This window comes from Podarcis vaucheri, assembly GCF_965113315.1.
Source record: "Podarcis vaucheri genome assembly, chromosome: 4".
Classification (NCBI taxonomy): domain Eukaryota; kingdom Metazoa; phylum Chordata; class Lepidosauria; order Squamata; family Lacertidae; genus Podarcis; species Podarcis vaucheri.
The window spans coordinates 18,481,338-18,505,377 of NC_138762.1; the positions used below are offsets into that span (position 1 = coordinate 18,481,338).

General features: G+C 42.1%; 1 protein-coding gene and 2 long non-coding RNA genes across 7 annotated transcripts in view; 1 reads left to right on the plus strand and 2 right to left on the minus strand.

Moving 5' to 3' along the window:
• LOC309530683 overlaps positions 1–24,040 on the minus strand; it is a 112,079-nt gene that overhangs the window by 43,736 nt on the left and 44,303 nt on the right. The gene's annotated exons all lie outside the window — the stretch shown is intronic.
• DEUP1 (deuterosome assembly protein 1) overlaps positions 1–24,040 on the plus strand; it is a 67,522-nt gene that overhangs the window by 36,118 nt on the left and 7,364 nt on the right. For 2 of the 5 annotated variants that reach the window (XM_082219299.1, XM_082219300.1), the window contains exons 11-12: positions 4,713–4,912; positions 6,561–6,665. In XM_082219299.1, coding sequence (XP_082075425.1) covers positions 4,713–4,912; positions 6,561–6,665 — 305 coding nt within the window. Of the gene's footprint in view, positions 1–4,712; positions 4,913–6,560; positions 6,666–13,796; positions 14,122–14,511; positions 14,616–24,040 lie in introns of those variants that run through there. The other 3 variants (XM_082219303.1, XM_082219302.1, XM_082219301.1) reach the window with 3 other exon arrangements.
• LOC309530661 lies at positions 1,720–23,796 on the minus strand. The gene is made up of 2 exons (XR_014218822.1): positions 23,706–23,796; positions 1,720–2,671 (listed from the first exon to the last, which is right to left on the minus strand). It is a non-coding gene; the product is annotated as an uncharacterized lncRNA (long non-coding RNA).

The following is a 24,040-nucleotide window of genomic DNA, read 5'->3' on the forward strand; positions in this document are numbered from 1 at the left end:
TTCCAACGTTCCTGCTCATGTCTCTTCCCTATAACCTGCAGTTTCTTAGCAGTATTTGCTGATCTGCATTACTTTTCTGAATTTCTTGTTGAGATTATTTGGGTGCGGCACCCAAGGGCGTAGCCAGGATTTTTGTTATTTGGGGGGGGGCAGCCAAAGTTGTTGAGATTTTTTAAGGAAATCCAAGTTGTCAAGCTTTTCTTGGAAAATCACAGTTAAAAATACCCCGTAAATAGGGCATTGTGGGGATCAGGCTTCTGCTGGGGGCTAGGGGAGAACCTCAGATAATTGAGTACTTTCAATGCTTTTCAAAAATAGTTGTGGATCTAGCACCCTTGGCTATGATGACACCTGTAGACCTTGCAGTTCAAATTGTGCTAATAAGAAGGAAAGTAGCGCTAATACACCCAGGAACCTCACCAAAATGCTGGAGAGGGTCACCTCCACAGGCACATACCTCCACATGTGGTGGGAGTGTCCCAAAATCCAACTATTCTGGACAACAGCCATACAAGAAATATGTAAAATAACTAAGCAGGCAATAGACATCACCCCAGAATTGGCCCTACTAAACATCTTCCAAGACAACAATGCCCATTTACACCACAAAGAACTCATAACCCACCTGCTCTCAGCAGCCAGAAACACCATAACCAGACACTGGAGAGACCTGTCAGGAGTAAGCATGGACCAATGGTACCAAATAGTATGGGAAACAGCCCTACTAGAAAAATTAACTAATAAACTGAAACTGACACGGGGACAAACAGAAGAAGACGTCTTCACCCCAGTATGGCTCCCCTTTATCACATACACAGCCCAACAGGGCAATGACAATAATCCACCAACAGCATACAAATCAATATGGCTAACCTGATCCAAAACACCCACCCACCTCACTCACACACGAAAACAAAGATCACCACAGCCAATCACAATCAAACAAACACACCCTAGGCCAACCCCAACCTCTCTCACCACCAAAGGAACACAAGTGAACAACACAAGCAACGTTGACACCAAACTCTACGTACATTAAACATAATAGAAACACCACCACCCGACCCCACCCCCATCCATCTTCCCTCTCTCCACCCCCCTTTCTTTCTTTTTTTCTTCTCCCCCTAATGCCTCAACAAATGAAACGGATTTGTAAAAATATTACATAAAAAAAATACGAGGCACTACACTTCTGTAAAACAAGAAAATCCTTAATAAAATATATTTTTTTTAAAAAAATTGTGCTAATAAGCAATTAACAGCGCTGCTGTTCTTCCTGCACCACCAGAAATTGCAAGGGGAGTCGCGGCTACATGCTTGAAGTCAAATATCTGTGTTAGCATCACCAAATTGACCTCCCCTGAGCGCAAGCCTAGGCAGTGTGTATGGAAGCATATAGATATATACGTGTGTGTGTGTGTGTGTGTGTGTGTGTGTGTGTGTTAACATTTAAATGTGCAGTTCCCCACCTGTTCTCTGAAGTGCTGCTTTTGACACATATTTGCCTTCCTAACCATATGTCGGAACTATTTCAGCATAGTGTGATCCCACCCTGCAGGACCATGTGTGGGAATAACATAAAACCACATGAGCAGGGTCAGTCCCGTGGCCTGCAGCCTAAGACCACACCATGCTGAAGTGTTTGTGTCTGAGTGTAGTGTACCTGAATCAGCTTTCAAAGAGAGGGTGGGGAAATCAAGGGCATATAGCACACCAAGAAACTGTTAAATCACACAAGTTGTTTATATTTATAATCTGGGTGGGCCTCTTTGGGAAGTAACAGCAGAATGGCCACTGATCTTGTCTATCAAAACTTGCTTTTATTTTCCATTCCGCCCACAGGAAATCACTCACACAGTGTCTAAGCTTGAGGATATTACATGAATCTTTTACACTTGATAGTTTTTATGCTGATTACTTCGTGTCTTTTTTGAAAACACAAAGCATCTTGATATTGAAACAAGAATTTAGTTTGTTGGAATGCTGCACTCCAGAGTGGTGTGTTTAATTAACAAATCTGAGCTGTTCAAGGCCTCCATTTAAAGTTTTTTAAAACGTCTGCTAAACTTCCCAACCCCCTTTGCAAATTGTTGTTGTTGTTTAGTCGTTTAGTCGTGTCCGACTCTTCGTGACCCCATGGACCAGAGCACACCAGGCACTCCTGTCTTCCACTGCCTCCCGCAGTTTGGTCAAACTCATGCTGGTAGCTTTGAGAACACTGTCCAACCATCTCATCCTCTGTCGTCCCCTTCTCCTTGTGCCCTCCATCTTTCCCAACATCAGGGTCTTTTCCAGGGAGTCTTCTCTTCTCATGAGGTGGCCAAAGTATTGGAGCCTCAGCTTCAGGATCTGTCCTTCCAGTGAGCACTCAGGGCTGATTTCCTTAAGAACGGAGAGGTTTGATCTTCTTGCAGTCCATGGGACTCTCAAGAGTCTCCTCCAGCACCAGAATTCAAAAACATCCATTCTTCGGTGATCAGCCTTCTTTATGGTCCATCTCTCACTTCCATACATCACTACTGGGAAAACCATAGCTTTTACTATATGGATCTTTGTCGGCAAGGTGATGTCTCTGCTTTTTAAGATGCTGTCTAGGTTTGTCATTGTTTTTCTCCCAAGAAGCAGGCGTCTTTGAATTTCGTGACTGCTGTCACTATCTGCAGTGAATCATCTGCAAATAGAATCATATAATCATAAATAGAATCATACAATTTTGTATGATGATTATGATTAGTAGTAATAACAAAAACAAAATTGGTTAATTCAATTTCTTAAGCACTGCTGGCGCATCCTCTAGACCAGGGGTCAGCAACCTAAGGCCCATGGGCTAGAAGCACCCCACTGAGGTCGTTTGACCGGCCTACAAGCCGCCCCTGAACCAAGCCAGCCGCTCGCATGCTGTGCTAAACCGGTGCAGCGCAGCACAGGAACTTGCTTCCACGGCACCAGAAGTTGCATCTGCACAGACGCAGGCAGTGGGTATCACGTCTGTGCATGCGCAGGCACCGCAAATTGTGGGCACGCGCACAATCCAGCCCACAGAGGGATCTCAGCGGGACCGATCCGGTCCAGCAAGATAAACCTTGCTGACCCCTGCTCTAGACAACTTACAGTAAAATGTTAACAAAACAATCCAGCATGAAAGAGCTATTATTCGATAAAAACAGTGGAACAAGAAAAACGACTAAGCCCAAGTTATCCCCATCCACATAGGAACATAACTGGGGTATCAACTTCAGCTGGTAAAAGACGCTCCATGATATATTGGATGTAGCTGATGGGAAATGGAGTCCAGCAATATATGGAGGGTCACAGCTTCTACCTCTCTGATAAATCAAGGGGGAAATATGGGAATAAACCCTTGTCCCCACCATCAAGTGCTTTTCAACCTGGAAAAGAAATGCAAACTCAAAATATTATATTTGTCCTTAACAGCCAGTAATATCGCTTTGGAGAGCCTGCTGGCATTCATGTCTCCCTTTTTTTATCTGCCATTCAATAAAAGCCCCAGTGATCAGATAAACCTGCAAAGATGTTTTATCTGAAGAACTGTTTTTGTTAAGGAATGCAAAAACCCACAAGCCTATTACGAGAGAGACTTCAGGTCTGAAGTAAATGGGATGGAGGCTGTAATCCTAAACATACTTTCTAAACTCTAGAGAGCGAGTTCCATCAAGCTCCAACTTCTGAATAAACATCCTTAGGATTGTGCTGTAAATCAGCTTATAGTCAAGTATTCCAGTTTAAGTGTATGGTGAATTAGGCTGTTTATACGAAGTGCTTGAAGTTCAGATCCAGCACAGTTGAATGATAATGGAGTGTGTGAGAGCAAAAATTGAGCTTTTTTCCTCTTTTAACTCCCACTGAGGTGTGAAGAGTTCATTGCATTACAAAATAAATATATATGTGTGTGTGTCCCTTGCATATTTCATATCCCATCCCATGAAAAACCATCTCCCCTTGTAGTTCTTAGTGTCACTGCAAATCTATGATTTAACTTTGTAGCAACTAAGCAAATTAAACATTTTGTAAAAGTCCCATTGCTTTTTAATGGAAGAGGAAAGTTTGTGTGTGAGAGTTTGCTCTGTTTTAATCAGTGGGATCATGTCTCCTGTTTCCTTAATAAACCACCTCCAAAATATTTAACATGGCATTGGTTATGCTTTTTAGTCAGCACTTTTAAGGCAATTTTTCTCATTGACACGAGGATATTGCAATTTTATACATAAAGGTTTTGAAGGAATTATGTAGTTACAACTTCAGCATTTTTCTACAATTCTCCCTTTCCGGAAGCATAACTTGAGGGAGCATTATAATGAAAATATTTACAACTCTGGCAGCTAAGGATGTCTTCAGTGCCTCTTTAAGACTTCTGAGGCAAGCAGTTCAAATGTGTTGAGTGATTTGAAAAAAAGAAAATGAAAACGCAGTTTGCAGGGTTCATTGAGCAATTGTAATATGGTGCTTTTTTGTGTTACACAGGCTATTATCCTTTCTACCCATTTGTCTTGTTTGTTATTTCTGGAGGCAGTTCTGTGAGGGTTATCATTTACAATAAATGCTGTATGATTACATATGGTAAATAAGCAGTGAAAATATTGCCCCGTGCCTGTTTCTTTGTTGAATTGTGTGAATTCAATTATGATGAAGTTGTAAACAAACTGATCTTTTTTATAAAAAAGAAACATAAAACAAAACAATTCCTTCAACAGATGATAGATTTCTTCAAGAAAGAACACACGGCCCATTCCGATTCCATCGATAAGCTGGAGCGCGAGAGTGGAATGTTACGCAATGACCTTGCGAAATTGACAAAGGACAAAGAAATGCCTTTGCGAGTGAACCCCATTATGTACTTTGGAAGAAATTGTGCCAAGCAGACGGCAGTAAAAGTGGAAGAGAAAGAAGAGAGGTAGGTGCATGACAGTACACAAATAACTGCACTTTGTCTCTCCGTAGCTATTCTTTTTTCTTCTCTGATGTCTTCATGGCGGGTGGAGGGGAATTGCTCTGCAATTGACATAAGACAGGGCTCAGCAAACTTACCGTGCCTCGGGCTGGTGTCTCCAGCGCCAATCGCGCCGGGGAGCGCATGCCCATATGTGTGCGCGCACGCTATTTCCGGCGCACTTCCAGGTTGGAGGAGCACCGGAAATAGCTTGTGTGCATGTGCACAGGCCTCCTCCGACCCGGATGTGCACAGGAAATAACATTGCACATGCGCACAAGCTATTTCCAGTGCTCCTCCAACCCAGAAGTGGGCAGCTACACAGTGCAGTGCCGGTAAGAGTGGGCAGCGGGGGTCACCGCAGGCTGGATAAACGAGTCCCTCGGGCCTTATCCAGCCCGCGGACCTTTGTTTGGGGACTCCTGACATAAGAGGTGCCTTGCTGGCCAAATGGTCAACCTGGTCAACTCTCTCTTTCCAATAACAGCTATACCATATGCCTCTAGCTTGAAGCAGCTGTTTAGCATCAGCGTCAGCAGCCTGGATCCTAGCATCTAAGACACACTTCTCCTTTGCAGCTGTAAAACTGAGGAGGGTGGGAAGGTGCTAGCTTTGCTAAGCACAAGGACTGTCAGGGACTTCAAGGAGCTGGGCACAGCATGCCCTGGGATACTGGAGTCAGACTTGGCATGTGTGTCACCTGCCCACACTTGGAGAATTTGTGAAAAGTGGAAAGAAATGTCAGTCTCTCAACATTCCATGCCACACAGTTCTTAACAGGGTTTTGTACAGAATCATTTTGCGCTCTTCAATTAAGGAATGTTGTTTCAATATGCGATCACAGTGGAGAGACACTAACACGGACACAGCGGAAGAATTTACTGTTGTCACTCCGTATGGAGGCATGGTGGTGGGAATTACCGGAGGTCAAGTTGATATTAAAGAAGAAGCTCAGTTGACATTTACTATTAGGAGTAATAATTTGGAAAGTCCTCTTGGACTTTTTATGGGAAAAGGAAATGAGTGATTTTGAGATGCTTTGATTTAAAGGAAATATTGCTTAACAGAAAGTAGAGAAGATGTCGTTCAGCCCAGTCACTGAGATCCAACGCTGAGGGCCTTCTGGTGGTTCCCTCATTGAGAGAAGTGAGGTTACAGGGAACCAGACAGAGGGCCTTCTCGGTAGTGGCACCTGCCCTGTGGAACACCCTCCCTTCAGATGTGAAGGAAATAAGCAGCTATCTTATCTTTAAGAGACACCTGAAGGCAGCCCTGTTTAGGGAAGTTTTTAATATTTAATGCTGTATTAACACTTGATTGGAAGCCACCCAGAGTGGCTGAGGAAACTCAGCCAGATGGGCGGGGTATAAATAAATTATTATTATTATTATTATTATTAGTCATCGTGGACTGAATGTCTTAAATGCCTTTTTCTTATGAAATGGAAAATCAGAAGTCCTTTTTATTTTTCTTTATTGTTCTTTTCACCTTTCCTTTTTCTTCTCTATTTCCTTTCTTCTTCCTGCTCATTCTCTATTCTCTTATTATGAAAAACTTTAATAAAAGATTTCAATATGCAAAAAATATTTTTGTGCCCTGCCGTCTTGTGCAGTTCTTCTTTGGAAATGGAGAGTTGGGAAACAATTCTTTCATCAAGGGATAGGACATCTCAGGAGGAAAAGGGAGTCCCTCCACAATCTGTAGAATGCCTGTTACGGTGAGGTGTTATAATGGCTGTCCGAGAGCCTTGTGGTTTATGTGGCTGTTTTTTTTTATATATATAAATTTTTTTTATTGGTTTTACAAAAATTTTAAAGACAAACAAACACTTAAAAAGACATACAAACACGTATAATTTCATAACATTTTTTCATAAACCTCTTTTCCGAGACTCCCCCATACCCCCCCTTTCTGCATCCCAATGTCCATAATTTTATAGCAACTCCTAATTGTTCCTTTCCAACCTCTGTCATCTTAGTCTTTTCTGTGTTCTGGCCTTATATCACTGTGTCCCTTTATTCCTAAAAACCACAACATTCTAACATTCATCGAGTTTATAATAGTCTTTAAGATAGCTTTTAAATTTTCTCCATTCTTCTTCCGCCGTCTCTTTTCCCTGATCACGGATTCTGCCTGTCATCTCAGCCAGTGTCATATAGTCCATCACCTTCATCTGCCATTCTTCCAGAGTGGGTAAATCTTGTGTCTTCCAATACTTTGCGATGAGTATTCTTGCTGCTGTTGTAGCGTACATAAAGAAAGTTCTGTCCCTTTTTGACACCAATTGGCCGACAATGCCCAAGAGAAAGGCCTCTGGTTTTTTCAAGAAAGTACACTTAAGTACCTTTTTCATTTCATTATAAATCATTTCCCAGAAGGCCTTAATCTTCGGGCATGTCCACCAAAGGTGATAAAAGGTACCTTCAGTTTCTTTACATTTCCAACACTTATTATCAGGCAAATGATAAATTTTAGCCAGCTTGACTGGGGTCATGTACCACCTGTAAACCATTTTCATAATGTTTTCCTTTAAGGCATTACATGCCGTAAATTTAATACCAGTGTTCCACAACCATTCCCAGTCAGCAGACATAATGTTATGACCAATGTCCTGTGCCCATTTAATCATAGCCGATTTGACTGTTTCATCTTGTGTATTCCATTTCAGCAGCAAGTTATACATTCTTGATAAATTCTTAGTATTGGGTTCTAACAATTCAGTCTCTAATTTTGATTTTTCCACCTGAAAACCAATTTTCCTGTCCTGTTTGAAAAACTCCATTATTTGATTATATTGAAGCCAATTTTGTACCTTATGTTTCATTTTCTCATAACTTTGCAATTTCAATTTGTCTCCCTCCTGTTCCAGAATTTCCCAATACTTCGGCCATCCGACCTCCATATTGAGTTTCTTCACTGCTTTAGCTTCCACTGGAGACACCCATCTAGGGGTTTTGTTTTCCAACAGATCTTTATTTCTTATCCAAACATTAAACAATGCTTTTCTGACAATATGATTTTTAAAGGCACTTTGCAGCTTGATTTTATCATACCATAAATATGCATGCCAACCAAAAGCATTATTGAATCCTTCCAGATCCAAAATGTCTGTATTCTCGAGGAGCATCCACTCTTTGAGCCAGCAAAACGCTGCTGCCTCATAGTACAGTTTTAGGTCCGGCAGGGCAAAACCCCCTCTTTCTTTAACATCTGTCAATATTTTAAATTTGATTCTGGGCTTTTTGCCCTGCCAGACAAACTTCGAGATATCTTTCTGCCACCTCTTGAAACATTCCATCTTGTCAAGAATCTGCAAGGTTTGAAACAAGAATAACATTCTAGGCAATACATTCATCTTAATCACTGCAATTCGGCCTAACATTGACAGTTTCAAATTTGACCATATTTCTAGATCTTTTTTGATTTCTGACCAACATTTTTCGTAGTTATCCTTATACAAATTCAGATTTTTAGATGTCAGATAAACCCCTAGGTATTTGACCTTCTTGACCACCATCAGCCCTGTCTCCTCTTGAAATTTCTCCTTCTCCATATCTGTTAAATTTTTTCCTAACACTTTAGTTTTTTGTTTATTCAACTTAAATCCAGCTACCTGGCCAAACTGTTGGATTATTTCTAACGCCTTTTTCGTACTAGTGTTTGGCTCTTGCAAAGTCAATACTAGGTCATCTGCGAATGCTCTTAACTTGTAATGTTTAGCTCCGACCTGTACACCTTTAACCTGCTGGTCATTTCTAATCATATTCAACAGCACCTCCAGAACCGAAATAAAAAGCAATGGGGAAATTGGGCACCCCTGTCGTGTTCCTTTTTCTATCTTAAGTTCCTCAGTTATTACATTATTTACAATCAACTTAGCTTTTTGTTCAGAATATATTGCACCCAAGCCGTTCTCAAAACCTTGGCCTACCCCCATCCCATGAAGATTCTTTATCATAAAACTCCAAGAAATATTGTCAAAGGCTTTCTCCGCGTCCACAAAAATCAATACTGCTTTAGTATTTATGTTGACCTCTAACTTTTCCAGAATATCTATTATATTCCTAACATTGTCTGCTAGGTGTCTTTTTGGGAGAAAGCCTGCTTGGTTCTTATGAATCTTTTCCATCAACACTTTTTTAATTCTTTTTGCCGAAATATCTGCAAAAATTTTGTAATCCACATTGAGTAGTGATATTGGGCGGTAGTTCTTCAATTGGGTCTTTTCAGTCTCTGTCTTTGGTATGAGTGAAATATACGCTTCTTTCCACGATTCAGGAGCCTTTTTTCCCTCTAAAATCTCATTGCAGACTTCTTTTAATGGTTGAATCAACCACTCCTTCAAAGATTTGTAATATCTGGAAGTCAGTCCGTCTGGTCCTGGAGATTTGCCCAATTGCATTTTCTGAATGGCAGCCTCTATCTCTTGTTCTGTTATTCTCTGATTCAGATCCATCTTGCTCTGCTGAGAGATTTTTTGTAATCCATATTTGTCAAGGAATTTGTCTATATCTTCTTCATTTTGCGGTCCTTGGGTATAAAGTTTTTTGAAATAACTCAAAAAGCAATTTCTAATTTCATTAGGTTTAGATATGTTCTTTCCATCCACTTCTAGACTTGTAACTGTATTTAATTTCTGCCTTTTCTTCAATTGCCATGCCAGAAGTTTACCACATTTATCTGCCAATTCGAATGTCTTTTGTTTCATTTGCTTTATCTTCCATTCGATCTCTTGGTTCATCAATTCCATATATTGTACTTGATATAACTTAATCTCTCTTAAAATCTCCTGGGTTATGTGGCTGTTTTCCATCCCTCCCTCGTCCCCTCTGCTTTGGAGATGGCAGCGTATTGAAAGTGAGCTTGACCCCATTTCCTCTTCTCTAATGACACTTCAGGACACTGTAGTTTATCGGGAGGCTCTGTCTGACAGTGCCTTTGCAATTATATCCGTTATAGCAGGGAGCAAGCCAGGGAAGCTGAGCACACTGCTATCCTTCATACGTTAACCAAGGGAGCAGGACATTCCACAACAGTCGGGGGACAATTATAATGTGATCGTAATGGGCTACATGACCTGAAAGAAAATGCATCTTTGATGGGATTGCTCAGCTCTAGACCTCTGCCAAGGAGAAATGGGGGCCTTGCCCCCTCTTGAGCGGCTCTCCGTTAATGGGTTTCTTTCAAGGCAGAAAAAGGGTGACATAAAAACACAAGAAGAACCCAGCTGGACCCACCTCTAGACCATCATTCTGGTCTCACAGTGACCAAGCACATGCCAGTAGGAAGCTCACTGTGATGGCCTGGGAATCGGATTCAGAGGCTGAACCTGAGGAATCCCAGCCTGCACAGGAGTCCCCGCCTCCAGGACTGGCTGAGCCGGGGCTGGGGCTTGAACCTGAAGGGCCCTCACCCATGCCGGATCCTCAGGAGCAGACACCAGCTGAGTCTGCTCTGGCTCCTGGGGTGATGGAGGACCCATTACCTGCAAGTGCTCCACTCTCAGCCCCGTCAGGGGAAGGTGAGGTTGCCTCTGGGTCCGGTAACCCTCCAGCCTCTCCTGAGCTGCAGAGGCTCAGGGCAGAGAGGCGGAGGGAACTATGTTCTCGCAGGAGGAGTGCTCGCCTCCAGGCCATGAGACACGAGTCACCTGTGGACCGGGACCACCCTATGCCTCGGGGCAGATAAAAGCCAGCCAGCCCAGTCCCAGGTTGCGGGAGCAACATCGTTGGTAACCTGTTCCTGCCGGCACCCTGTGCTGCTCTTCTGCCAGAGCTCCTGACCACACCTGACTCCTTGCCTTGGACCCTGCTTCTGCCTTGACGGACAGCCTCCATGCCACACCCTTGACCTCGGACTGGACTTGGACCACGCCGCACGGGAATCCCCCGGGACCAGCTCACTCACGAGCAGCACGTGAGCACAATTGCCCTCTCCCAGTTGTTAAACTGCATACAATTGCCCCATCAGCTGTTAAACAGAAATATACTGTCTCTGACGTCCAGCACCAAGATGAAGGTCTACCAAGCTTGCATGTTGAGCATGCTGCTTTATTGTAGTGAGTCATCAGCGACTTGCAACCTCCAGGAGTGACACCTCAATGCCTTCCGCTTGCGCCGCATCGGGAAGATTTTGGGCATCACGTGGCATGACAGAGTCTCAAACAAAGATGTGCTCTTCCAAGCCCACATTCCAAGCATGTTCGGTGCCTGGAGACAGTCAGGTTGTGCATCCGTAGCAGTGAAGAGAGGCGGAATGACTGCTGGGAGGAGCACAGAGAAGAAACACCATGGTGCATCTGCAGCAGCACAGCTAGATACAGTGGTGCCCCACAAGACGAATGCCTCGCAAGACAGAAAACCCGCTAGATGAAAGGGGTTTCCGTTTTTGAGCTGCTTCGCAAGACGATTTTCCCTATGGGCTTGCTTTGCAAGACGAAAACGTCTTGCAAGTGTTCCATTTTTTTTCCGCTTCCCCCCCCCTTTTTCTAAGCCGCTAAGCCGCTAATAGCCTTTTAGCCGCTAATCCGCTAAGCCTTTAATAGCTGCTAATAGCCTTTTAGCCGCTAATCCGCTAAGCTTTTAATAGCCACTAAGCCTTTAATAGCCGCTGAGCCTTTAATAGCCGCTAAACCGCTAATAGCGCTAATCCGCTAAGCCGCTAATAGGGTTGCTTCACAAGACAAAAAAGCCGCAAGACAAAGAGGCTCGTGGAACGGATTAATTTCGTCTTGCGAGGCACAACTGTACCTCCAGCTGCCCCAGCTGCAACAAAACATGTCTCTCCCATATTGGTCTCTACAGCCACAGCAGGCGCTGAAACCTTCCAACAGTTTGACTTCACCCCCAATGGCACACTCCATCATTTTCTCCCATGCCAGTTGGATGCCAACAGCACTGTCTCTGAGGCTGGCGATCTTGAGCCATAGCCATAGACAGCCTTGCCTTCCATGCATTTGCCTAATCTCATTTTCAAGCCATCCAAGGTGGTGGCCATCACTGCATCTTGTGATAGCCAATGCCGTAGTTTATTTACTATATGAAGGTGGGCTGCTTCTTTTTCTGTCCTGGATCCTCCAACCTTTTGCTTCGTTGGATGACCCCAGATTCTAGCATTTTCTAACACGGTGCATATTTTTTTATTATGCCTCTGTCATGTCTCCTCCCCTCTTACTTGCTTTTTCTCAAAACTAAAAAAGCCCATACAAAATAAAAAAAAATCCTTCCAGTAGCACCTTAGAGACCAACTAAGTTTGTTATTGGTATGAGCTTTCGTGTGCATGCACACTTCTTCAGATACATGCACATGTACGCTCATACCAAGAGCAAACTTAGTTGGTCTCTAAGGCTCCATGATCACTGCAGATGGTGACAGCAGCCGCAAAATTCAAAGACGCCTGCTTCTTGGGAGAAAAGCAATGACAAACGTAGACAGCATCTTAAAAAGCAGAAATATCACCTTCCCAACAAAGGTCCGTATAGTTAAAGCTATGGTTTTCCCAGTAGTGATGTATGGAAGTGAGAGCTGGACCATAAAGAAGGCTGATCGCCGAAGAATTGATGCTTTTGAATTATGGTGTTGGAGGAGACTCTTGAGAGTTCCATGGACTGCAAGAAGATCAAACCTATCCATTCTTAAGGAAATCAGCCCTGAGTGCTCACTGGAAGGACAGATCCTGAAGCTGAGGCTCCAATACTTTGGCCACCTCATGAGAAGAGAAGACTCCCTGGAAAAGACCCTGCTGTTGGGAAGGATTGAGGGCACAAGGAGAAGGGGACGACAGAGGACGAGATGGTTGGATAGTGTTCTCGAAGCTACCAGCGTGAGTTTGACCAAACTGCAGGAGGCAGTGGAAGACAGGATTGCCTGGTGTGCTCTGGTCCATGGGGTCACGAAGAGTCAGACACGACTAAACAACAAAGGTGTTACTGGAAGGATTTTTTTTTTCTTTTGACTACGGCAGACCAACTCGGCTACCTACCTGTAACTAAAAAAGCCCAGTTATTACTACCTTTCCCCCCCTCACGTGGGAATTGCTCTAGCCCTCATCCTGAAGCACTCATCCTGATTTATTTGCAGGGAGATTAGACAATGTTGGCTGTTTAATGAGAACTTGGGTCTGATTTGTTGGCGGAGGCTAGATGACGTTGCATCAAAACATCTTCTCCTTTCCAGAGCATTTTCTCATCACTTTCCTTATCTCAAAAAAGGACTGATCTTTTAGCTATGCAAGGCATCCCAACTACAGTTGCACAACCTGAACCTGCCAATGCGTGACTGAATCCCACCCGGAAACTGTGACAGACTGGAAGGGCCCAGAGTAAATTCCATGACAATCGCATCAGTACTGCCCTACACGCTATTATCAGTTTCACGGCTCCATCAGAATTGGAAACGTAATCTATACAGCAACTAGTTAATAATGGAAGCACACCTCTGAGGTCTAGCCATAGACTTGTAGATGAGTAAGAAAATGGCATATATATTAACCGAGCTATGAAGCTTTTATGATAACTCCTCATGAAACACATGGGCGTGTGTGTTTTATTCCTATTAAATTGCCTTGGATTGTCTTAAACACCTGCTATTTCTTGCTTTTAGGCCTCTTGCTAGGATTTCTTCGAAATAATAACCAATTTGTCTTACCTCTGCATTCTGCAAAGGTGGTGCAACAAGCTTCGCCCCTCATAAACCTCAGAGTTCTGGCGTGGGAATTTACTTATTTTTATTTATCTGTGTAGCAATAATTTCTAACTGTTATTGAATTTGGCACAAGGCTCACATGGAAGCTTTCCTGATTCTGAAAACATTTAATGGAAAATCCTTTTCTTCTTCTTCCACAATACAGCCGTACCTTGGATCTCGAAAGACTTGCGAGTCAATCGTTTTGGGTCCCAAACGCTGCAAACCCAGAAGTGATTGTTCCGGTTTGCAAACGTTCTTTGGAACCCAAACGTCCGACACAGCTTACATGGCTTCCGATTGGCTGCAGAAGCTTCCTGCAGCCAATTGGAAGCCACACCTTGGTTTCCAAACCGTTTCAAAAGTTGGATTCCGTTCGACTTCCAAGGTACGACTGTACTAATTTTCCATTTGTATATGGCAGAAACAGGGAGCATCTACCCATTGGGGAAAACTACGAACACTACAGGCATTAGAACCACAGTTGCAGGTCTTGGCTTATTGATAAAATGTGGATAGTTGCTCCTCTATAGTTTTTTACCTCTATAGTTTTTCTTCTCTGTGTTCTGATTGGCCCACTGTTGGCTGCAGTGATGAACAAGAATGGGACAGATTTCAGCCTCTCTCACTTCCTAAGCACATTACTTTCCTCATACAATCCTGGGAACTATAGTTCGGGATGCTGGGTATTGTAGCTCTGTGTAGGATAAATTACAGCTCTCGGGATTCTTTGGGGGAAGTTCTTTATCCCAGCCTGGGATGAAGGAGATCAACTTTGTCTGGGATTTGTGAATCTTATTGAAGCTCAAGCTTTTTCTTAGTTCATTAAGGGTATTTCTTAAGAGATTACCTCAAAAAGAATATTGTATGCGTTATTGCAGATTCTCTAAAATTGAATTGCAAGATGAGAAAGAACAGATATTATACGATCTCCTTAGTCTCACGTTGTGGGATAGCCAGCCTCATATAACCCACATTTCTAGTTAGTGCATGAAGGGGTTAATGCCATAGAGCAGGCTGTCCTGCCAGGCCACTTGTAATCAAGGCTACTTTTGTATTAAGTCTACTTGAGATGCTCAGCGTGTGGAGAGGTTTGAGCTGGTTGTTCCCTGACTCTCTTGAGTTCCTATACCAATGATCTAGAAACTTACACCATTTTGTAACTAAGCTAAGTTCTACTGCCTGCACAACTTTTCGGAAGCGCATGAACCTGACCTTTGAAGCGTTTGTAAGTAAGCCCATTTTTAACTTGCCAAACATGTCTTTTCCTATGCTGGGAGAAGGTAGAAACTTTGGAAAGAAACTTTTTAAGGGGACCTTTTGGAACTCACTTGGAGGGGCACATATTTTAAAGGTCTAACAGCCAATACAGTGGTACCTTGGGTTAAGAACTTAATTCGTTCTGGAGGTCCATTCTTAACCTGAAACTGTTCTTAACCTGAAGCACCAATTTAGCTAATGGGGCCTCCCGCTGCCGCCGCGCCGCCAGAGCACAATTTCTGTTCTCATCCTGAAGCAAAGTTCTTAACCCGAGGTACTATTTCTGGGTTAGTGGAGTCTGTAACCTGAAGCGCCTGTAACCTGAAGCATACGTAACCTGAGGTACTACTGTATTTCTACGCTTTGCTGCATGTCTTCTGGTTTTTTAATCTCTACTGGGGTCGTCCCAAACTTGGACCTTGGCATCCAGAAATTCTCTTTTCTATATTTTCCCCACCAAAACATATTGTATACTGGATCTGCTCTAAGGTTATCCAGCCCAGAACTATGTACAATATTTCAGAAGAGGTCTTTGGTGCTAAGTCGGCTGCTTCCAAATCTTAGAAATAGACATAACCTTTTGTGTCATAGCTACATAAACTTTTGGATGGGACGGTCCGTCAGCAAAAGGATTTCCCCTAATGCAACAGAACTCCCACCGCCCTGCTTCTCAGCACTACTTTGGATACAACCTTTTGTAATATATTATCTTGATTCTCTCCCTTGCTTTTCATTTTACAAGCCACAGAGAATATGTTAATACTGTCTAATAATAAAAAAAAAAATTAAGCGAGGGCCAGAGAAACCAGTCGTGAGATGTAAACTGCTCCGCAGGAGATTATTTTAATAAGCATCTTGAACTACACCTGCCATCTATCATCTCTTTCTCTCCTGCCAGTTTCAGTTTTTTAAAGTTTCATTAAAAGTGTTTCAATGCTTTTTTGTGATTTTTAGTGCTCCCCATTGAGTCGACATGAAAAGCTGCAGCATTTCAGATGGTACTGAATAAATTAATATCACATTAAACTCATACGCGCCATGAAAGAGCAGCGCAATATATAACAATATCCTGAGCTCAGTAGAAAGAAATAATTTGTAAATATATCTCTGGCTCGTTCATTTTTAGCCAGTCGCCCACTGAATTACCTTAAATGTTTCATAAATACTGACACACACAGTTTAAAAATAATCCTGAATTGCTCACTTAAAGCGAAAGAGGAAGGTATGAAATTTGGATAAGATTAAATATTTTAAATGGTAGGAAGAAGAGGAGACATTCATTCTAGTTTGCCTTTATGGCAAAGCTATTTGCTCTTTCCAAAACAATATGGAAACTGAAAGACAGCTGTGCATTGAAATTCACATTTCCCCTACATTTTGTAGTGTAGTTCTCTAACCAAATAAGATGTAGAAAATTGTGCATATTATGGGAATGTGTGCATCAAAATGCATATATTTGTAAAGGCAACATATAAAAATGAATTATTTTAGGGGAAACTGCTTGCAAAAATGTTCATGTAAGGAAAAAATCACACTGATTTTTTTAAAATTAAAACAAAGACAGAGGACCAAAATTTCACAGGGGAAGGAGTAAAAAGAAAAAGTAACTTGACTGCGTTTCTGCGAGGTAGAAATATGTCAATATGTGAAATGCCTGAGAATTTGTACTGGGGCCATGTGAAACATGAGTGTTCATTGGACAGGCCCTGAGTCTGAGATGCACCAGAGAGATGGGCTCAGTTGAGGACCTGTAAACCCATAAAAACTTCCAGAGAGTGCTGATTGTTGGGATACTGCCAGGGAGACAAAGTCCATCATGGCCCCACGTCGCCTCCGGACGTCCATCGATCTCCCGTAGACACGCAGTATCAGCAATTAGCGACACGAGCTCCAGAAATAGCTTGCCACATTCCAGAGCTGATGCACGCTCTTATCAGCAGATAATGCACAGCGAAAGATGCACGCAGGAGAGCATTATTTAAGTTTATTCAGCGTTGGTCAGAACAAAGAAAAAACATGACCGCCTGCTTCAGTGTTCAGGCACCGAGAGAGAAACGAAAGCAACAGAAAACATAAACTTCCTGTGAACAGGAAAAACGCAGACTCTGTGACTCACAAAGCCTGCTCCCTTTTAAGGTGGAACGGAAATATCCTAACACTGATTTTTTTGGGGGGGGGTATTGGCTTTGCAGTTTCCCCCAATAATCCATTTGAGCCTTGCTACCCTACAGATCTGCTGCTGCTGTCGAACTCCAGTGATTTCTCGCCTTCCAAAGTCGCTTGAATTCCTAGCACTCATTCCTTTCTTGCACAACACCCTCTCTGCCCATTGATGGGACTTGTCAGAGCAACGCAAATGGTTACTTGTCTTCCAAATCCAAGCTGAACCCCAGCTGAAATCTTACCAGAATTCCTTTACCTTTGCTTGAACATCCCATGGAACATCCCACCCGCACCTGGTCCTCAGAATTTGTGCAGCAAAACTGCCCTACCTCAAACATCTCCCAAGAAGAAGAAGAAGAAGAAGAAGAGTTGGATTTGATATCCCGCTTTATCACTACCCGAAGGAGTCTCAAAGCGGCTTCAAAGAAGTGTGACTAGCCCAAGGTCACCCAGCAGCTGCATGTGGAGGAGCGGAGATGTGAACCCGGTTCACCAGATTACGAGACTACCGCTCTTAACCACTATACCACACTGGCTCCCAAGAGACTACTAATTCCTTTTCCTTTGCAAAATAGGGCCAGGCTGATTGGTAGACAGAAATGTATATGGTAAAATCACTTACCTGGATTGTGCAACACCATTCTCTGATCCGGGGGTAGGAAAATCTTAACAACTGGTTGTCAGAATGTGCAAGGATTTCCTATGTGGGCTATGGACCTCTTGGTTATTCCATAGACTATTGTGAGTTGCGTAAAGTTTCATTGGTTGACTTTGGGAGTGTGCTGTGATGAGAATAAGGTGCCACAACTGGGTTGTTGGTAGAGCACACAATCCAGACTTAATTGTTAAAACCACAGCAGGGATCGCTTGGCAAATATGAATATGGGTTGATTTAATGCGGATGTCAAGTCCGTATAGTTTATCTACAAATTGTGTTGCCTCAACATGAAAATTCATACATAGTTTTAAACATATGCCGGAAATCCTAGTATCTAGGTTCTGGTTTTGTAAATCAGGAAATGCACCAATATTTTCCCCCAAACGCCTCAGTTATATTATCAAGCATCAAACAGAAGCAGACAAATCAAGCTATTGTTGCTAGCTTGTTTTGACTCTAGGGTATATTTTATTTTATTGCAGACATAAACCATGTTTTTCTATTTTAATTTGCTGTTCTGTTTCCATGGCAATTATGCCAAGGAATGAAGGGTAAAAGGATATCTTTGAGATAGTAAAAATAGAAAACATGTGGTGAGGTTTTTGGGGGGAAATGAGTTGGTAATTGGCAATTTCCAGATGCCATGCTAATGTCTTTGTGCTGTTTATGTTTATGTGTCTTGGTAACATTTGCCCAGTGGAAAGCAATATATATATATATATATATATATATATATATATATATATATATATATATATATATATATTGCTTTCGTAGATTTTCACGGGTACAGGAATGTAGGTTTTGGTGTCTTCGGGTGTCTTCCCGTGTAAGAGTCGGGGTGTCTGGGCGACGTTTCGACGAGGTCTCACTCGTCATCTTCAGGCTGGTGCTTTCGGCTTCTTGTTACTGGAACAGAGCAGAATCTGGTGTTTGAGTTCCTATAAATACTGTTGAGGGGTGTGGTGTATAGCCTCCAACGTTCTGGGCAGAGAGGAAGTTCCTAGATTAGTGTGCCTTTTCTTCTTTTGTTCCTTAATTACTTGAGGGATATCTTGAGTGATTTCATGAGTGATATTCTGAATACCACTGGGTGGGTCATTAAGTGTAGATTAGTTGCTAAAGCTTTCGTGTCTTGACCTCTTGAGCTTGTGAAGAGTTTTTCTGAGAAGATGGCTGTGCTGCATTTAGTTGTGCTCTGGCTTGGCTTCGTGTATAGAGGCGAGCTGTAATTTTGTGCCTTGTGCCAGCCAGATCTGTGTAGGGATTGCAGGGGGGTGCAGCATCCGGAGGTGCCACTATAGTTTGGCTACTGGATGGAGTCTGTAGTATGTCTGTGGAGAGGGTCTGGGTTTGGGTCTGGTGTGGTTGATTGGTGACGGCGTTCTGTGTGCCTCTGGTTCTGGTGTCGGTTTTTGTGGGGAGGGCTAATTTCCAGATGTCAGGCAGGCGGGACGTGTCGTCACGCTTGTTCATGTTGTGAGGGTGTTTCTCTATCTCGATGGCTTCCATGATTATTCTCTTGTGGTGATGTTCCATGTTAAAGAGCAATTTGGAATCTGCAAAATTAATTTCGTGTCCTGTTTCTTTCATGTGTTGGAAAAGAGAGGACTTAAGGTAAATAAAACCAAAACCAAAATGTTAGTTAAAAATGTAACAAAGGAAGAAGTGATAGATCTAGAAAGAAAGACCAAAATTGCGGTAGCTAAGAAAGTGAAATATCTTGGGATCTGGGTTACAGCCAAGAACATAAATCTATACAAGGATAATTACGATGCCACCTGGAGGAGTATAAAGAAAGACATGGAAATTTGGGGGAGGATGAAACTCTCCTTTTTGGGGAGGATAGCTGTTGTTAAAATGAACATTCTGCCTAGAATGTTATTTTTATTCCAAACCATCCCCATACTTAAAGGTCTAAAACAATGTAAAGAGTGGCAGAGAGCCTTGGCAAAGTATATTTGGCAGGGGAAAAGGCCACGGATAAAAATGAAAATTTTGATAGACAAAAAAGAAAGAGGGGGTTTTTCTCTCCCGGACCTAAGCTTATACTATGAAGCGGCTTGTATATATTGGGTAAAAGATTGGATAAAACTGGAGAATAAAGAGCTACTGGACCTGGAAGGCTTTAATAATTGGTACGGATGGCATTCGTACCTTTGGTATGGGAAAGTGAGAGTTCACAAGAGTTTCTTAGACCATATTTTTAGGGGACCATTATATCAAGCATGGGAAAGGAACAAAAACCTCCTTGAAAGAAAAACCCCATGGTGGATTTCACCAATAGAGGCCTTAACGATTAAGAAAATAAATATGGAGGAGATAAACGCCACCTATGAAGAAATGTTAAGAAAAACTGACCAAGGGCCCAAACTCAGACCTTATGAAGAAATAAAAAAATTATTCACTGGTTGGCTGCAATACCACCAGGTGAATGATTTGTTAAAAGAGGATAAGAGGAAGGCGGGTTTTGATGATAAAAAATCAAAATTTAATATAGAAGTAATAGAAGGCAATAATAAAACCCTGTCCAGAATTTATGATATATTACTAGAGTGGTACACCAAAGATGAGGAGGTGAAGGAGGCAATGATTAAATGGGCAATTGACTTTGGTTATAATATTGATTTTGAAAGGTGGATAGAAGTTTGGAATTGTAACATAAAGTTTACAGCATGTATGGCATTGAGAGAAAATATCTGGAAGATGCTATATAGATGGTACCACACCCCTGTGAAATTGGCCAAAATGTATAGATTAAAGGATAAGAGATGCTGGAAATGTGGCGAGGTGGAGGGTGACCTATATCATTTATGGTGGACATGTAAAAAGGTGAAAGGCTTTTGGGAATTAATTTATAATGAACTTAAAAAAATATTTAAGTATACCTTTCCCAAGAGGCCTGAAGCCTTCCTGTTGGGAATGATGGATAAAGAAATTAAAAAGGAAGATAGGACGATATTCCTCTACGCCACCACAGCAGCGAGAATTATGTTGGCACAATATTGGAAAGTGGAATCCATCCCCAACATAAAGGACTGGCAGATTAGAATGGTAAACTATGCTGAGCTTGACAAACTAACAGGTAAAATAAGAGACCAGGATGAACAGAAATTTCTGAAAAATTGGAGTAAATTTTGGAAATATATTGGAATAAATGCTTAAAGTGAATTGACGGGGTTAGAACAATACGACCAGCGAGTGAATTTAAGACTATAGATTGAAAATCAAATACGTAATGGAAGGAGATATTTGATACTTATCAAAAGGATGGAGGGAAGTTCAGATTGTGTGTTTTTCTTTTTTCGGATGTGTGGTTTTTCTTTTTTCTTTCTTTTTTCTTTTGTAATTTTTTCTCTGTATTTTCATATATGTCTGTTTTCCGTGTATAACTTCAATAAAAATGTATTTAAAAAAAAAAAAAAAAAAAGGAAAAGAGAGGAAGTTTTTTCTTCTTTTTTGACGGCATTCTTGTGTTCTGCGATACGTGCATTTATTCGTCTGTTTGTTTGTCCAATGTACGTGGCTGGGCAGACTTTGCAGGGTATTTCATAGACCCCTTGGTTTTCGAGCTGGATTTTGTCTTTTGGGTTTCTGAGGATATTGGCTATTTTTTGGTTGGTGCAGAAGGCTGTTTTGATATTGTGTTTATGGAGGATTTTGCTAATTTTGTCTGTAGTGCCCTTGATATAAGGAAGGAGGGCCATGCCAAACCCAGACCCTCTCCACAGACATACTACAGACTCCATCCAGTAGCCAAACTATAGTGGCACCTCCGGATGCTGCACCCCCCTGCAATCCCTACACAGATCTGGCTGGCACAAGGCACAAAATTACAGCTCGCCTCTATACACGAAGCCAAGCCAGAGCACAACTAAATGCAGCACAGCCATCTTCTCAGAAAAACTCTTCACAAGCTCAAGAGGTCAAGACACGAAAGCTTTAGCAACTAATCTACACTTAATGACCCACCCAGTGGTATTCAGAATATCACTCATGAAATCACTCAAGATATCCCTCAAGTAATTAAGGAACAAAAGAAGAAAAGGCACACTAATCTAGGAACTTCCTCTCTGCCCAGAACGTTGGAGGCTATACACCACACCCCTCAACAGTATTTATAGGAACTCAAACACCAGATTCTGCTCTGTTCCAGTAACAAGAAGCCGAAAGCACCAGCCTGAAGATGACGAGTGAGACCTCGTCGAAACGTCGCCCAGACACCCCGACTCTTACACGGGAAGACACCCGAAGACACCAAAACATATATATATATATATATATATATATATATATATATATATATATTTGAGTCAATGCTAGTAACTTCACAATTGTTTCCTTCAGTTTGTAGCTGTATAGAATCAGAAGTGTGTAATCTCCAAGAAAGCCTCAGTGGGAGATTTGCAGCAGGCATTACTGAAGGCTAACACTCACTAAGGAGGGGAAAGAAATTGAATTTGGTTCACATTTAAAGCCAAATCAAATGTGCATGTTCTTAAACAGTGTAAGAACCGAAGCGCAGCCATCCTTTGAAATTTGCACTTATCTGAATTTTACAATGCATCTCTCCAAACAGTGTTTACAATGGGGGGGGAGGGGATGTGCATTAAAAAAACGAATAAGTGAAAATGACATGCAAAAAAAGTATTAGGGAAAATTGCCTTCAAAATGCATACACAATTCAAAACTGAATACAAAAATATGTTTATTAGGATAAAATACTGAAGAATTTTCATGAGGATTTCTCTTCAAAAATTCACAAATTGCTGCAGGAATGTGGAGAACTGATTTTAAGACTGAAAAAAAGGAAAGCGGAGAGAACAGAAACTGACAGATCGAGCCCTACAACTTACTCGGCAGAAACTGATTAGAAATAACTTCAGAATAAACAGTAGAAAGTGCCTCTCCACTGAATAATTATTTTATTTTATTTTATTTTATTATTTTATTTTATTTTATTTTATTTTATTTTATTTTATTATTTTATTTTATTTTATTTTATTCATTCATTCATACCCTGCCCATCTGGCTGGGTTTCCTCAGCCACTCTGGGCGGCTTCCAACAGAAAATTAACGGCACAGTAAAATGTCAAACATTAAAAACTTCCCTAAACAGGGCTGCCTTCAGATGTCTTCTGAAAGTCAGATAGTTGTTTATTTCCTTGACATCTGATGGGAGGGCGTTCCACAGGGCAGGTGCCACTACCAAGAAGGCCCTCTGCCTGGTTCCCTGTAACCTCACTTCTCACAGTGAGGGAACCACCAGAAGGCCCTCGGTGCTGGACCTCAGTGTCTGGGCAGAACGATGGGGGTGGAGACGCTCCTTCAGGTATACTGGGCTAAGGCCATTTAGGGCTTTAAAGGTCAGCGTCAACACTTTGAATTGTGCTCGGAAACGCAGTTAGGGCCAGATTAAGCATGATATTTGTTACAGGGGTGGGCACTGCATAGTGGTTTATTAACTCAAATGGAAGAACTTGGGGAATTGCACATGCAAAAGGCCCCAGGCTCAATGCCCAGTTAAAAGGCTCTCCAAGAGTTAGGCAAGGCGCCCTGGCGATTGTCAAAGGGGCATGCCAGCACAAAGGCCCCCCAGGCCCTTGCCTGTACTAGATTCCATGGGCCAATGGTCTGACTTAATACATCCGTACAATTTAAAATTGGCTGTGAATACTTTGGCCTTCCCATGGCATTTCCATTCAAATCTATGGTCAGCATCTTGCATGTGGCATGAAAACGTTGGACTGCAAATTGTGGAAATGTTCAGGGATGCAGGAGACGATATATTGTCTGATAATAGCCTTTCCAACTTCTGTTAACAAGTTCACAATTTAGCAGAGTAACATTCCCCCTTTTAAACTTGCAGCCAATGCGTTTGCTCAGGCTCGCTAAAGCCTCTATAATAACTGTTCTGGTATTTCCCCCTCATTCCCTCATAAAAGATAAGAAACGACACAGTCTTCTATAAAAGTATAAAAAGAGTTTACTCACACATCATTCTGTTCACAATAGGATCCCAGAAGGTAGACTTAGCTTAGAAAAGTAACATAGACCTAGAATCTATCTCATAAGACAGTCCCTTTGTCCTCACTTGGCTGGAGCCAAGAGAGCATCTTTGGCTAAGCAGATGTTGCTTCTTCTATGCATGTAGTCAAAGAGTGAGAGATGGCTGCCCTGCCCTGTGCTTTTGTCGTTACCTGCACAGGTGAGGCCACGCCCACCTCTAGTTACATGCAGAGGAAGTCTGTCCCAGCCCAGAAGGAAACAGGAAGTTTACCTGCTGGCTGGACAAACATTCCTCCCCATGTGTAAACATGTTCACTCTA